This window comes from Chiloscyllium plagiosum, unplaced genomic scaffold (genome assembly GCF_037043375.1).
Source record: "Chiloscyllium plagiosum isolate Xiang-an unplaced genomic scaffold, Cpla_swu_hap1 HiC_scaffold_6, whole genome shotgun sequence".
Classification (NCBI taxonomy): Eukaryota; Metazoa; Chordata; class Chondrichthyes; order Orectolobiformes; family Hemiscylliidae; genus Chiloscyllium; species Chiloscyllium plagiosum.
In genome coordinates, this window is record NW_028270144.1 from 129,277,303 (window position 1) to 129,290,621 (window position 13,319).

General features: G+C 44.7%; 2 protein-coding genes across 7 annotated transcripts in view; one reads left to right on the plus strand and one right to left on the minus strand.

The window, feature by feature from the left end:
* Positions 1-236: 236 nt before the first annotated feature.
* On the minus strand, positions 237-11,231 carry spcs2 (signal peptidase complex subunit 2). 2 transcript variants are annotated; one of them, XM_043692542.2, is made up of 5 exons: positions 11,161-11,231; positions 8,622-8,705; positions 7,054-7,214; positions 951-1,085; positions 237-508 (listed from the first exon to the last, which is right to left on the minus strand). In XM_043692542.2, exons 1-5 carry the CDS (start codon positions 11,197-11,199, stop codon positions 322-324), a joined length of 606 nt encoding a protein of 201 aa, XP_043548477.1. In that variant the 5' UTR covers positions 11,200-11,231; the 3' UTR covers positions 237-321. The 2 variants fall into 2 exon arrangements, with proteins under 2 accessions (XP_043548477.1, XP_043548478.1); XM_043692543.2 differs by having other exon boundaries at positions 8,622-8,702; positions 11,161-11,226.
* xrra1 (X-ray radiation resistance associated 1) overlaps positions 10,817-13,319 on the plus strand; it is an 88,540-nt gene continuing 86,037 nt past the window's right edge. For 2 of the 5 annotated variants that reach the window (XM_087988463.1, XM_087988465.1), the window contains exon 1: positions 11,546-11,730. The gene's annotated coding sequence lies outside the window, so the exon portion shown is untranslated. Of the gene's footprint in view, positions 11,406-11,541; positions 11,731-13,319 lie in introns of those variants that run through there. The other 3 variants (XM_087988461.1, XM_087988464.1, XM_043692539.2) reach the window with 3 other exon arrangements.

Genomic DNA, 13,319 nt, shown 5'->3' on the forward strand with positions numbered 1-13,319 from the left:
CTTTGCCCACCCACAAACTCCAATCCCTAGGCACCAAATCCATCATTTTTCAGTAGAGACAGTCTAAGGTTGGACCAGACCAGTTGAAGTTGTGGCATCACATCTGACCCTTCCACAAAGCTGAAGGCATTGTATAAATGCAAGTTGCTGCGGCCGAACGAATTTAGAAAATGTGAAGTGCTCCGCCAACCCAAAGGAGAATCAGTGTTGAAGAGGGTGCAATCACAACAAAGATATTTCCACAAAGTGTTTTTTTTCTCCCCTTTTCTTTGCAAGCATTATCTCAGCAATACAACATAATGCAAAGAAGCACACATGTTCTTATTTAATTTTTTTCTTCTTCCCCAAGGAATCATGAAGCTTGGACACTTCCACCTCAAACAAATCCATAACCAGGGTACCAGATTCATCAAAGAAGTACTCGAGAGACTTGGTGAACTCCCTCTCCCGCTCCTGGTTGGTTCGCCCATCAATGAAAGTCATCTTCAAGGTGTACTGATCATCAAACCTAAAACAGCAGAAATTAATAATATGCAAAATAAAAGTGAGAAAATAATTCAAAATCAGTTAGTACTTTGCAATTATTCCCACAAACAACTTTCAGTAAAGACTGTTGGTGCAGGGGCATGTGGTTAATCTTTCAATGGTTGGCTAGACAAATCAGCTCCGAAACCCCTAATCTCTATAAATAAGCTACGAGCTGCTTGTTAAAATATTGGTGGCAGTGACCAACCACAGCGGCACAGCCAACGCCCAGCAATATGAAAGATTCTGGTGCATTTGCTGAACCCTTCAGCCTCAAAGAACAAGTATGAGACTAGTCTATTCAGTCAAACAGGGCTACCTCCAACTGCTCAGTATCATTGCATTCAACCAAAATTATCAACTGAAATAATTAAATAGTTTGAGATTAAAATGAACTTGTTAAAAAGAGAAAATCAATTCAATACCTCCGCAGAGATGATGAGAGTTGCCAGATGTCACCGGGATCCAATCCAGCTGGGTCTTTCTGTATGGCAATTAAAAATATGCTTCTCTCTTTGTAAGAGGTATAAAACGTAAGAATCCCCATCATAACAAAATAGGTATAGATATGTTAAAGAAAACCAGAGACTTTAGCACCACTTGCATGTGTATAATTAGAAAAGTCACTTTCTTATTGAATGTCCGAACATGCTGGAGAAGCTAAATAATCTACTCAAATAAGATATGAAATACTTGCTGAACAGGATCAAAGCCAATCCTCTCTCAATGCCATATTCCTGTTTTCTCCACATTGCCATGTTTGTGCTTAAAGTCTAAAAACGTATGGTTCTTTCTTGAAAATATTCAGTAATTTGGCCTTCAACATTGAGGTCCAGAATTCCACATGCACAATACTCGAGTGAAGAAATTTATTATCTCAGGCCGACGCTGTCTACCTCATATCTAGGGCTTTGCCGCCTAGTTCTAGACTCCCAACCAAGGAATACATCCTCTCTGCACTTAGTCTGTCCAGCGTTGGTAGAATGTCATATGTTTCAATTAGATCCCCTCTCATCCTTCTAGAATCTTGTGAATTCAATTCCTGATGAAGGGCTTTTGGCCGAAACGCTCATTTTCTTGCTCCTCGGATTCTGCCTGACTTCCTGCGCTTTTCCAGCACCACTCTAATCTTGACTTTGATCTCGAGCTCTCGTGAATACAACTAGGAGAAAGTGAGGACTGCAGATGCTGGAGATCAGAGCTGAAAAATGTGTTGCTCAAAAAGAGCAAGTCAGGCAGCATCCAAGGAGCAGGCGAATCGAGGTTTCGGGCAAGCTCTTCTTCAGGGATGAGGAAGGTGTGTCAAGCAAGTCCCTCCTCTCTACCTTTTATTTTAGCACGCTTGGCACACCTTCCTGAAGAAGGGCGGCACGGTGGCACAGTGGTTAGCACTGCTGCCTCGCAGCGCCAGAGATCCGGGTTCAATTCCCGCCTCAGGCGACTGACTGTGTGGAGTTTGCACGTTCTCCCCGTGTCTGCGTGGGTTTCCTCCGGGTGCTCCGGTTTCCTCCCACAGTCCAAAGATGTGCAGGTCAGGTGAATTGGCCATGCTAAATTGCCCGTAGTGTTAGGTAAGGGGTAAATGTAGGGGTATGGGTGGGTAACGCTTCGGCGGGTCGGTGTGGACTTGTTGGGCCGAAGGGCCTGTTTCCACACTGCAAAGTAATCTAAAGTAATCTAATCTAATCTAAAAAAGGGCTTATGCCCGAAACATTAATTCTCCTGCTCCTTGGAAGCTGCCTGACCTGCTGCACTTTTCCAGCAACACATTTTTCAGCTCCAGTGAATACAAGCCAGTCAATCAAAATCTCTCCTCAAAGGACAGCCCTGCCACCCCAGTATCAGCCGAGTGAACCCCTGCTGCACACTCCATCGAATACCAAGTATATCCTTTCTTGGGTAGGGATATCAAAACTTCTCACAACACTCAGTGTGGTCTCACTGAGGCCTTAACATCTCTGTCCTTAAACTCAATTCCTCTTGCAAAATACAATTTGCTGCATTTGTTTGTCTGCTTTCATTGACTGGTATTTAAGGATATCTAAATCCCTATAATACTATTTAAATAATACCCTTCCTTTCTGTTTTCCACATCAAAATGCTTCAGTTCATAATTAGCTTTGAACTGCACCTGCACGGTTTACCCACTCAACTTGTTTAAATCACATTGAAGCCTCCTTCTGTCAACATTACCCAATTTTATGTTATCAGCAAACTTGGAAATGTTGCCTCTGATTACCTCATCCAAGTTATTTATATATTATGACTGGCTGAGCCCCCAGTCACTGATCCTTCTGGTAGTCACTGTCTGCCACTTGGAGGAAACAATTTATTTTCGCACTGTTTCCTGTTTGTCAACTAATTCTCTATCCAAACATGTACATTATCCCACCCAATGTGTTTTAACTTTGCTCTTCTGAGGAACCTTATCAAAAGCCATCTGAAAATCCAAATGCACCATATCTACTTGTTCTCCCTTATCCATTTTACTAGTTACAATCTCAAAAAACTCCAAAACAGGGGCGGCACGGCAGGTCAGTAGTTAGCATTTCTGCCTCACAAATCCAGGGTTCCAGGTTCAAATCCAGCCTTGGGCAACCATTTGTGTGGAGTTTGCACATTCTCCCCACGTTCTGCGTGGGTTTCCTCCAGGTGCTCTGGTTTCCTCCCACATTCCAAAGATGTGCAGGTCAGGTGAACTGGCCATGCTAATTTGTCCATAGTGTTAAGTGCATTAGTCAGAGGGGAGTGAGTTACTCCAGAGGGTCAATGTGGACTTGTTAGGCCAAAGGGCCTGTTTCCACACTGTAGGGAATCTAATCTAATTTGTTCAGCATGATTTGCCTTTCATAAATCCATTGTGACTTTGTCCAATCCTATTAATGCTTTCCAAATGTTCTTTTATTGTTTCTTTTATAACAGACTTTCATTCTCCCCAGGACTGATGTCAGGCTAACATCTGTAATTAATTTTGTTTTTTCTCAACTCTCCCTTTTCAATACTAAGGTCACATTCATCACTCTCCAATCTGTAAGACCTACTCCAAGGTCGACAGAATTTTGGAAGATGACCATCAGTACATCCACTGTTCCCAGTGTCACTTCCTTTACTACATATAGATTTAGACCTTGGTGATTGGTCATCTGTTAAACTTATTTATTTCCCCAGCACGACTTTCTTACCAATACTGATTTCCTTCTATACCACCCTCTCACCGGACCACTAGTTCTCTTACATCGCCATTTACTACTTGTTCCACATTTCTTAGATAATCATTGCTCGTGGGCACTTAGAGGTAAGCAATAAATGCTGTCCATCCAGTGATGCCCACATCCTACAAGAGAATTAAAAACCTCACTGATTTTCCTAAACTACCTCAGTCTACAGAATCAATGTTGTCACACACAAGACCTAAACTTCAAGTGGCAGTTCTGCTGAGAGGACATGGCAAAGATTTTTATGGCTTTTCTTAAAAAGTGGTTGAAACAGAATCAAAATGGATTTCTCATGGCTACAGAGAAAGAGCAAGCTGACTGCAAGCAATTCAGCTAATTGAAGGGTTCTTTTCAAAGACTCTGCAGAAGTTCCATGGTACAAATGCCATTTTTCCTATGCTATAGGATTCTATAAGTGAAGCAAAAGAATGGGATAAATTTTATTGCCAGCCATACAGAAAATGATTCAGAATTAGTTTGAGACCACAAATTTTCTTATTGCCAACTCTGTAGAAAGGTGGCAGGCTAGTAAACTAAATTTCGAGTATTTGGGGTGAAACTGTCCTTCCATCATGCCCATTACAATACATTGGGGAATTTCCCTTGAACCTTGACATTGATAGGGTCAGGACAGACATCACAAATTGGTGTAGACTAATATACACATAGGTCATCAGATCACTGGAGTGAAAACCTTCTCAACCTCTTTCAGAGTCCAAAGGCACTGCCAACATCAAGTCCGCATTTCTCTCCAATTAAATGTTTTGAGATGCAGCAACAATTTTAAAATCACCTTATTTTTAAATCCAAGCTGTAGACTAAGTTAACCGCCACGACATTTACCACCTCAACCTCTCCACCCCTCTCACCCACTCCAACCTCTCACCCTCAGAACATGCAGCCCTCCACTCCCTCCGTTCCAACCCCAACCTCACTATCAAACCGGCAGACAAGGGAGGCGCGGTAGTAGTTTGGCACATTGACCTTTACACCGCTGAGGCTAAACGCCAGCTTGCGGACACCTCCTCCTACTGCCCCCTTGACCATGACCCCACCTCCCACCACCAAACCATCATCTCCCAGACCATCCATAACCTCATCACCTCAGGGGATCTCCCATCCAACCTCATAGTCCCACAAGCCTGCAACGCCCATTTCTACCTCATGCCCAAAATCCACAAACCTGACTGCCCCGGCCGACCCATTGTCTCAGCCTGCTCCTGCCCTACTGAACTCATCTCTGCATACCTCGACACAGTCCTGTCCCCCTTAGTCCAAGAACTCCCCACCCACGTTCGGGATACCATCCACGCCCTCCACCTCCATGATTTTCGCTTCCCTGGTCCCCAAAGCCTTATCTTCACCATGGACATCCAGTCCCTGTACACCTCCCCCATCACGAAGGACTCAAAGCCCTCCACTTCTTCCTTTCCCACCATACCAACCAGTACCCTTCCACTGACACCCTCCTTTGACTGACTGAACTGGTCCTCACTCTGAACAACTTCTCTTTCCAATCCTCCCACTTCCTCCAAACCAAAGGAGTAGCCATGGGCACCCGCATGGGCCCCAGCTCTGCCTGCCTCTTTGTAGGATATGTGGAACAGTCCATCTTCTGCAGCTACACTGGCCCCACCCCCCACCTTTTCCTCCGCTACATCGATGACTGTATCGGCGCTGATTCGTGCTCCCACGAGGAGGTTGAACAGTTCATCCACTTCACCAACACCTTCCACCCCGACCTCAAATTTACCTGGACCGTCTCAGACTCCTCCCTCCCCTTCCTAGACCTCTCCATTTCTATCTTGGGCGACCGAATCAACACGGACATTTACTATAAACCGACCGACGCCCACAGCTACCTAGACTACACCTCCTCCCACCCTGACCCCTGTAAAAATGCCATCCCATATTCCCAATTCCTACGTCTCCGCCGCATCTGCTCCCAGGAGGACCAGTTCCAATACCGTACAACCCAGGTGGCCTCCTTCTTCAAAGGCCGCAATTTCCCCCCAGACATGATCGCATCTCCGCCACTTCCCGCTCCTCCGCCCTTGAGCCCCGCCCCTCCAATCGCCACCAGGAGAGAACCCCACTGGTCCTCACCTACCACCCCACCAACCTCCAAATACATCATATCATCCGTTGTCATTTCCGCCACCTCCAAACGGACCGCACCACCAGTGATATATTTCCCTTCCCTCCCCTATCAGCGTTCCAAAAAGACCACTCCCTCTGTGACTCCCTCGTCAGGTCAACACCCCCCACCAACCCAACCTCCACTCCCGGCACCTTCCCCTGCAACTGCAAGAAAAGCAAAACTTGCGCCCACACCTCCCCCCTTACTTCCCTCCAAGGCCCCAAGGGATCCTTCCATATCCGCCACAAATTCACCTGCACCTCCACACACATCATTTACTGCATCCACTGCATCCGATGTGGCCTCCTCTATATTGGGGACACAGGCCGCCTACCTCCGAACGTTTCAGAGAAAACCTCTGGGACACCCGGACCAACCAACCCAACCATCCCGTGGCTCAACACTTCAACTCCCCCTCCCACTCCACCAAGGACATGCAGGTCTTTGGACTCCTCCATCGCCAGACCATAGCAACACGACGGCTGGAGGAAGAGCGCCTCATCTTCCGCCTAGGAACCCTCCAACCACAAGGGATGAACTCAGATTTTGCCAGTTTCCTCATTTCCCCTCCCCCCATCTTGTCTCAGTCCCAACCCTCAAACTCAGCACCGCCTTCCTAACCTGCAATCTTCTTCCTGACCTCTCCGCCCCCACCCCCACTCCAGCCTATCACCCTCACCTTAACCTCCTTCCAGCTATCGCATTTCCAACGCCCTTCCTCCAAGTCCCTCCTCCCTACTTTTTATCTTAGCCTGCTTGGCACACTTTCCTAATTCCTGAAGAAGGGCTCATGCCTGAAATGTCGATTCTCCTGCTCCTTGGATGCTGCCTGACCTGCTGCAACACATTTTCAGCTCTGATCTCCAGCATCTGCAGTCCTCACTTTTTCCTGTAGACTAAGTTACACCTTTATGGAGTTAAAGATCCCAAATGCTTTGCTAACTACACTCATGAATTCCCTATGTTCCTACACTCTTTACAACTGTGTCATTTAAGGCCCCACAAAAACATTATCCACTTCCCTGCATTAAAATTCTTTAATTAGTGGCCATAGGATCTTTCATATACATGAGGGGACAGACGCAACTTTAGTAGAAAGATGCATCTCCACAACTAAAGCATTGCCTCAGTACCACAACAAAGTAACTGTTCACTGCTATATTGAAAGGATATGAAAGGACACAACCTGCAAGGACACTCTTCGACTCAGGAAAAGGGTGCATGTAGTCCCAAATTAGTGCAATTATTGCAAAGACACAGGAAATTGTGCAAATGAGGAGTCGCCCATCGATCAGTCCATAATTCTCCTCATACCCGTACTTCTCCAAAAGGACCTAACAAGAAATAAAAACGATGAAAATTATTGAATCAAGAGCAAATGTATGTCAAAGATTAAATCATACTATCTCTCTGGACATTAATGTAAAGTTAAAGGGTTAAACTGTACTGCCGTTCTCCAAGAAGCTGAACATTCTGGAAGTGGGTGGGGGTGACATGCATGCAGGAATGTGGATGACCCACACTTCATTTGGGCAAAGTTAGAAATCACACATCACCAGGTTATCACCCAACAGGTTTATCTGGAAGCATTAGCTTTCGAGGTGCTGTTCCTTCATCAGGTGGTCTGGGTACCCGCAAGCATTACCAACTGGCCTGTACAAAGGGGATGTATTTCCTTTGTTTGGGGCTCATTTGACTCGACTTTTCATGCAGCTGTAGAGATGCATCTTTCTACTGAAGTTGCGTCTGTCCCCTCATGTATATGAAAGATCCTATGGCCACTAATTAAAGAATTTTAATGCAGGGAAGTGGATCGGGAGTAGATGCTCATCGGTAATTGTCCAGGTATAGTTTGTATCTTTCCAATGGAAGTCATAGTCTTGAAGCGTTAATTCTGTTTCTATCTGCAGATGTTGCCTGGCCTGCTGCATACTTTTCAACATTTACTGTTTTATCTCTTTATTGTGTATATATACGTTAGGTTCTTTTCCTGAGGTTTCACACGCAAGGTGCACACACCAAGCTCTGCAAACGGTTCAAGTTTATTACAGCCTGTAGAAGCTAGGTGACCTCTTTGACAGACTTTGCATGCTGTCAAAGAGGTCACTTTAGACCCCCCCCACCCAAGAGTGCAGAACTCAATTGCTAGGGGTCACGAGTTCAAAGTGGGAGGGCAAGGTTCAGGGGAGATATGCATGGAAAGTTCTTTATGCAGAGGGTGGTGGGGACCTGGAATGCGTTGCCAGCGGAGTTGGTAGAGGCAGAAACAATAGCATCATTTAAGACATATCAGATACACAATTGGGCAGGGAGCCAAGGGATACAGATCTTTAGAAAATAGGCAGGTTTAAATAGAGGATCTGGATCAGTGCAGGCTTAGAGGGCCGAAAGGTCTGTTCTTGCGCTGTAAATTTCTTTGTTCTTAAGAGACAACTGGTGGTAAGAATAGCCAACAGTCTCCACACCTCAGAAGAGAGGCAAGGTGGAGAACGCAGAGATTTTGCAGTGACCTCAGCCAGTAAGGGAACTAAATCTGCGTTGTCGGCCTCACTCTGCATTGCAAACCAGCCATCTAGCCAACAGAGGTAATAAACCCCCAAACAAAACAAAGTTATCAGTAAAAACAGGTTGTCTTACAACTTCAAACCCAATGTATAATGATTAGAAGATTGCAATGGTTTGGCAGGGGATGCAATTAGCTGTAAACAAATGGCAAAGATTCCATTCTGCTATTATCTTACCTTTTTAGCAGCATCGTCCAAAGCATTTTTCACAGCTGCACCATCCCACTTGTCAATCTTAATTGGCTTGTCATCGATCTTCCACTAGGAAAAAGTGAGACCCAGAAACAAAATCAGCCCATCACAGCTGGGCAGATACTTTAAAAGAGCTACCTATTTAGTCACATTCACCTGGCTTCTTCTCATGTGCTCTTTACAAACTTTATCTGTTTCCTTTAGAAATATTCCACTTTTTAAAAAAATCCACTGCTCGGGACAGCATTCTATCTTTTCAGACATTCCCTTTCTTTTTGATAAGATTCAGGGTCCCCATTATTGGTTCAATGAGAGTAGTTGTTTCCCTATTATAGATAATCATTAAGTTTCGACATCTGATGGTCTCCTAACACTTTCATCCCCACTGTTTTAAGAAAGGGGGTAATTTCTCAAATGGCATGTCTTAATGTGTTAGCATCTCTGATGAACCCTGTCCATGGCTTTTCTTGATGCCTCCAGTTACCTGCCCCCTAAGCACTGTCTCACTCACCATAACACCAGCCTTACACCCCCCCAATCTTTGCTGGTTCAGTTGTTCAGTTTGTCATGCATCCACTCATTTCCAGTAGTGTGCTTTAACTTTTTTTATTCTCCTGCTCAGCGAATTGCTTGTTGCTCAATTTGAGTTTTCCAACAGCCCAGACCTAAAGACTATTGGCTGAGCAGAAGAGGACAAATGTATTAAGCAAAGTTCTGAATATGAATAACAGGAAAATTGCAAACTAAACGATATCAGTAAATAGAATTGAGAGCTCAAGTTTATAACTCTGCACATAATTTGTTAAAAATCATTTAACTGAAACCAAGAAATAAAGTGCCTTCTTCAGTATCTGAAAATGTTTGAAACGAACAAGGGGACACTAAACTGAGAGATTATCCTTTTAGGACAGAAAAAATTTGTTTCTCTGAGGGTTGTGCAACTTCAGCACACTGCTTCAGAAGATGCTGGAGGCATTCATTGAATCTACCTCTGCCTTAAAAATATTCATTCTTTTAAATCGGGGAAATCAAACAATTACAAGGGTAAATGAAAATGTGGAATTCAAAACAAAATGACCAGCCTTGGTCTTAAATGACAGGTCAACCTCAAAAGGCCAAATGACCTACTCCTGTGAATGCACATATATGCAGCCCTAAGCAAAAGTGAGGACTGCAGATGCTGGAGATTAGAGTCAAGTGTGGTGCTTGCTGGAAAAGCATAACAGATCAGGCAGCACCTGAGGAGCAGGAGAATCGATAATAATTCAGGCAAAAGCCCTTCATTGGGGTTTTGTTGGAACAGAAATCTGACTTTTCTGTTCTCAGAAGTTAACATTTGCTGCACATCTTCAACTTATTTCCCATACTCAACGTGTTATTCTACCAGCTGGGCTAGAGAGATCGGAGTGAATTAACTATATGAATTGTCACAATAACATTTATTCAGCACTTAAATGTAATAGAACACCCCAACTACAAAACAAAAGCTACCACCGCAGATGGAGATATTTAGGTAAATGGAAATAAACAGGCTTTAAGGAGAGCCCCAAAGTAGGAAAACAAGTTAGAAACTTGAACAAATTACAGAATTTAGTGCCTGAGAAACTGAACGAACAATGGCAGGGTAATTAAAATTAGAGATGCTCAAGAGACCAGAATTAGGAATATTAGGTTTGCAAAACCATGAGGTTACATACAGGAAGGGATACAGTTAAGAAATTTCAAAACAAAGATGAGAACTTTTAAATTGAAGTGCTACCTGACTAGTTAGCACGTCAGCAAGCACAGTACTGACAAACATTACTGCAAATTCAGGCACAAACAGCATAGATAATTAACAGGCAGTTAAACTTACGAGTTATTTTACTAAAAAAAGGGTCTTTATTTCCTCAAACATGCAAATACTGTGTATAAAAAAAACCAGAGCCATGCAACACCTCTAAGATTCACTGTCCTGCTTCAGTGAGCCTTAGAAATGTTCTGCTCACAAACACAAGATAGTGCTCAAGGTAGACGTGCGACATCGGTGCTTTCTTTATTTTTAACTGTACTGGCTTAATGCCCGCCAAGTTTGAAGAGTGTAAACATACCGCGTTGTAGAGGTCAGGAGCTACACTTTGTTAAGGATAGGTAAGGCTTATAGAGCCAGTTGACTGGATCAGTGACATATATTATGGTTTACCGTGAGAACACAGCTGCGGAACTGAGGAAGCGAAAGGCCACGTCGGCCATCAGCTAATCTGGAAAGGCGCCAGCCCAGAAGCCCGGACGCGGGGTGCCGCTTGAAGCTTCCCCATTGCCCTGGGCTGCAGATAGCTGCGATCGGAGCGGACTGGCAGTGACCGTCCGCCGTTACCCGCCTGAATAAAAACCCCAACTTATCGCTCTCTCCCCAACTCCCGTCGTCGAAGAGCAACCTCAACCCGATAAAACGAAGCTTCGCGAGAAAATACTTTTCACAGAGAAAAAATATATAATTTCGTCCGTAGATTGCTGGATAGAAAAGGACGTCCACTCGACTCACTTTGGACAGAAAACCGCTTTTTCCGCTCTTCGCCGCCATCTTGTCTCCTTCGGCCGTCTGCGAAGGGGGAGGGGCCGGCTGGAATAACGGTTATGAACGCCGCGCGTGTTCACGGGATCCAGCCAATCCCAGACCGAGCCGACTCCAGTGCGTCACAGCTGAGCGCGCGGCCACATCACGGCACGTGACACGAGGTGCGATTGCGGTTGGCGAATGCGTTTGGGCCAGCCTTGGGCGGGTGGAAAGTAAGAAGAACTACATATCCCAGGGTCCATGGCGCGTGGCTCCCCATCTCCAAGGGCCGGGCCGGTCGTGCAGGGTATTGCGGGAAATGTATGCTAATGTCCGGAAAGGTTTGTGGGTGGTACTCGTCTTTGAAATCTCTCCTCTCGCCCAGGCTGGATGGCGTGGTGGTTGCCATAGTGACGATAGCCAGTTGCTGAAAATTCACCATTCAGGCTAAAGCCGCGCAATTCCAAGGCAGGATAATCATCCTCGGACAGAAAAGAAAAACATCAGCAAAGCAGCGCTGAACCTTTAAGTATAGATGGTGTCTGTCAGTCACTGCAGGTAAAGGAGGAGGTGGACAGCGTCCTGACTGTGTACCTGGAGGAGGAATGGTTTCCTGTCATCATGTAATATAGTCTGGGAGATTTTACAAAGTCATGCGGATTATCGTGTCCACGCTGGTCATCAAAGATCCTATTCTAATCCCATTTTCCAGCATTTGGCCCTTAGCCTTGGATGCAATGGCCTTTCAAGAGGTCATCAAAATAGTTGTTCCATGTCTGAGTTTCCTTCTCAATTTCCCCCTCAATTCCTCTCCTTGTTTTGAAACTGTATCTTCTGGTATTGATTCCTCTGCTAAGGGGAAAGGTCTCCTACTATATGCTCACATCAGAACTTTGTACATCTCAATCAAATCCCTCCTCAGTCTTTTCTGCTCTAAGGTAAACAATTTCAGTCTACCTAATCTTTCTTCTTGGTTGAATTGCTCTGGATCAGGCAACATTTCTAATGTACCTCTTCTGCACCTCTAGTGCAATCACATCCTTCCTGTAGTAGTGTGGTGGTAGCCCATTCTCTCTCTCTTCATTGTGGAAAGAAAACAAGGAAAGAGACTGGCTGGAGTACACTGCTTGGTGGCTGTGAGAAAGTCAAATTGCAGGTGCCAGCCTCCATAAGCAGACTCGGGCCAGGGTAACTTGGATAGGAAACCACCTGTGAATAAATACCAAGTGCTGGCAGCTTTTGTTGCTAGCAGAGGTTGCAGCTGCACAGCAGTCCACAGGTGAAGGTCACTTGTCCCTCAAGACTGCTCTGCTATTCAATGGCTGATCTGACTACTCCACATTCCTACAAACTCCCTTCTCTGACAACCTTTCACCTACTTGCTTATCAAATATATAGACAGTCAACGGTTATGTGAATTAGGTAGAAATGATCAGATCAGCTATGATATCATTGAATGACAGAGCAGACTCAATGGGCAGAACAGGCTACTTTATTCCTACATCTTATGGTCACCTTTTCTCACTCTGCCTTTTAATTGACAGACAGACATGTTGCTGCTTTTTTTGTCCTTTTGTCTTTCCTTGACCATTCAGTGCCTCAAATCTGCTTAATTATACAATTAGCCTGTGATTCCTATGTACCTGAGCTCCACTTATGCAGCCTTTGAGTATCATGACTTTATGTACTTTCGACAGCTTTCACTAAATTGAAGGCAATAAGTCAAATTATGATATTGTTGCTTTTACAGAAGGATGTGAAAAAGGGACAGGATTGGCAGCTTAATGTTCCATGTATCATTGTTTTAGAGGCCGGAAGCAAAAGAAATGGGGAATTGTATTACTAGTTAGGAGTGTATCACAGCTGTGTTGAGAGAGGACAAGGGATCCTGCAGCAAGACATTTTGGAAGAGCTCAGGAATAGGAAAGGTGCAAACACAATGCTGGGATTGCACTACAAACTTCCCAGCTGCCAGTGGGAGATAGAGGAAGAGATATGTAGTCAGATTCTGGAAAAACGTGAAAATACCAGGGATATTGTGGTGGGTGATTTTAACTTCCCCCATATTAGTTGGGACTCCCTTAGTGTTAGAGGTTTAGATCAAATTGAGATCAATTTGTTAGGGTGTCCAGGAGTGAGTTTTAAAA

Excerpts from the sequence above, each read along its gene's own strand:
- spcs2 (XM_043692542.2), bottom strand. The coding sequence starts at position 11,199 with ATGGCGGCGAAGAGCGGAAAAAGCGGTTTTCTGTCCAAA. Across the intron at positions 8,706-11,160 it reads AAAGCGGTTTTCTGTCCAAA|TGGAAGATCGATGACAAGCC; the intron begins GTGAGTCGAGTG and ends ACTTTTTCCTAG. Across the intron at positions 509-950 it reads CTCTCATCATCTCTGCGGAG|GTTTGATGATCAGTACACCT; the intron begins GTATTGAATTGA and ends CTGCTGTTTTAG.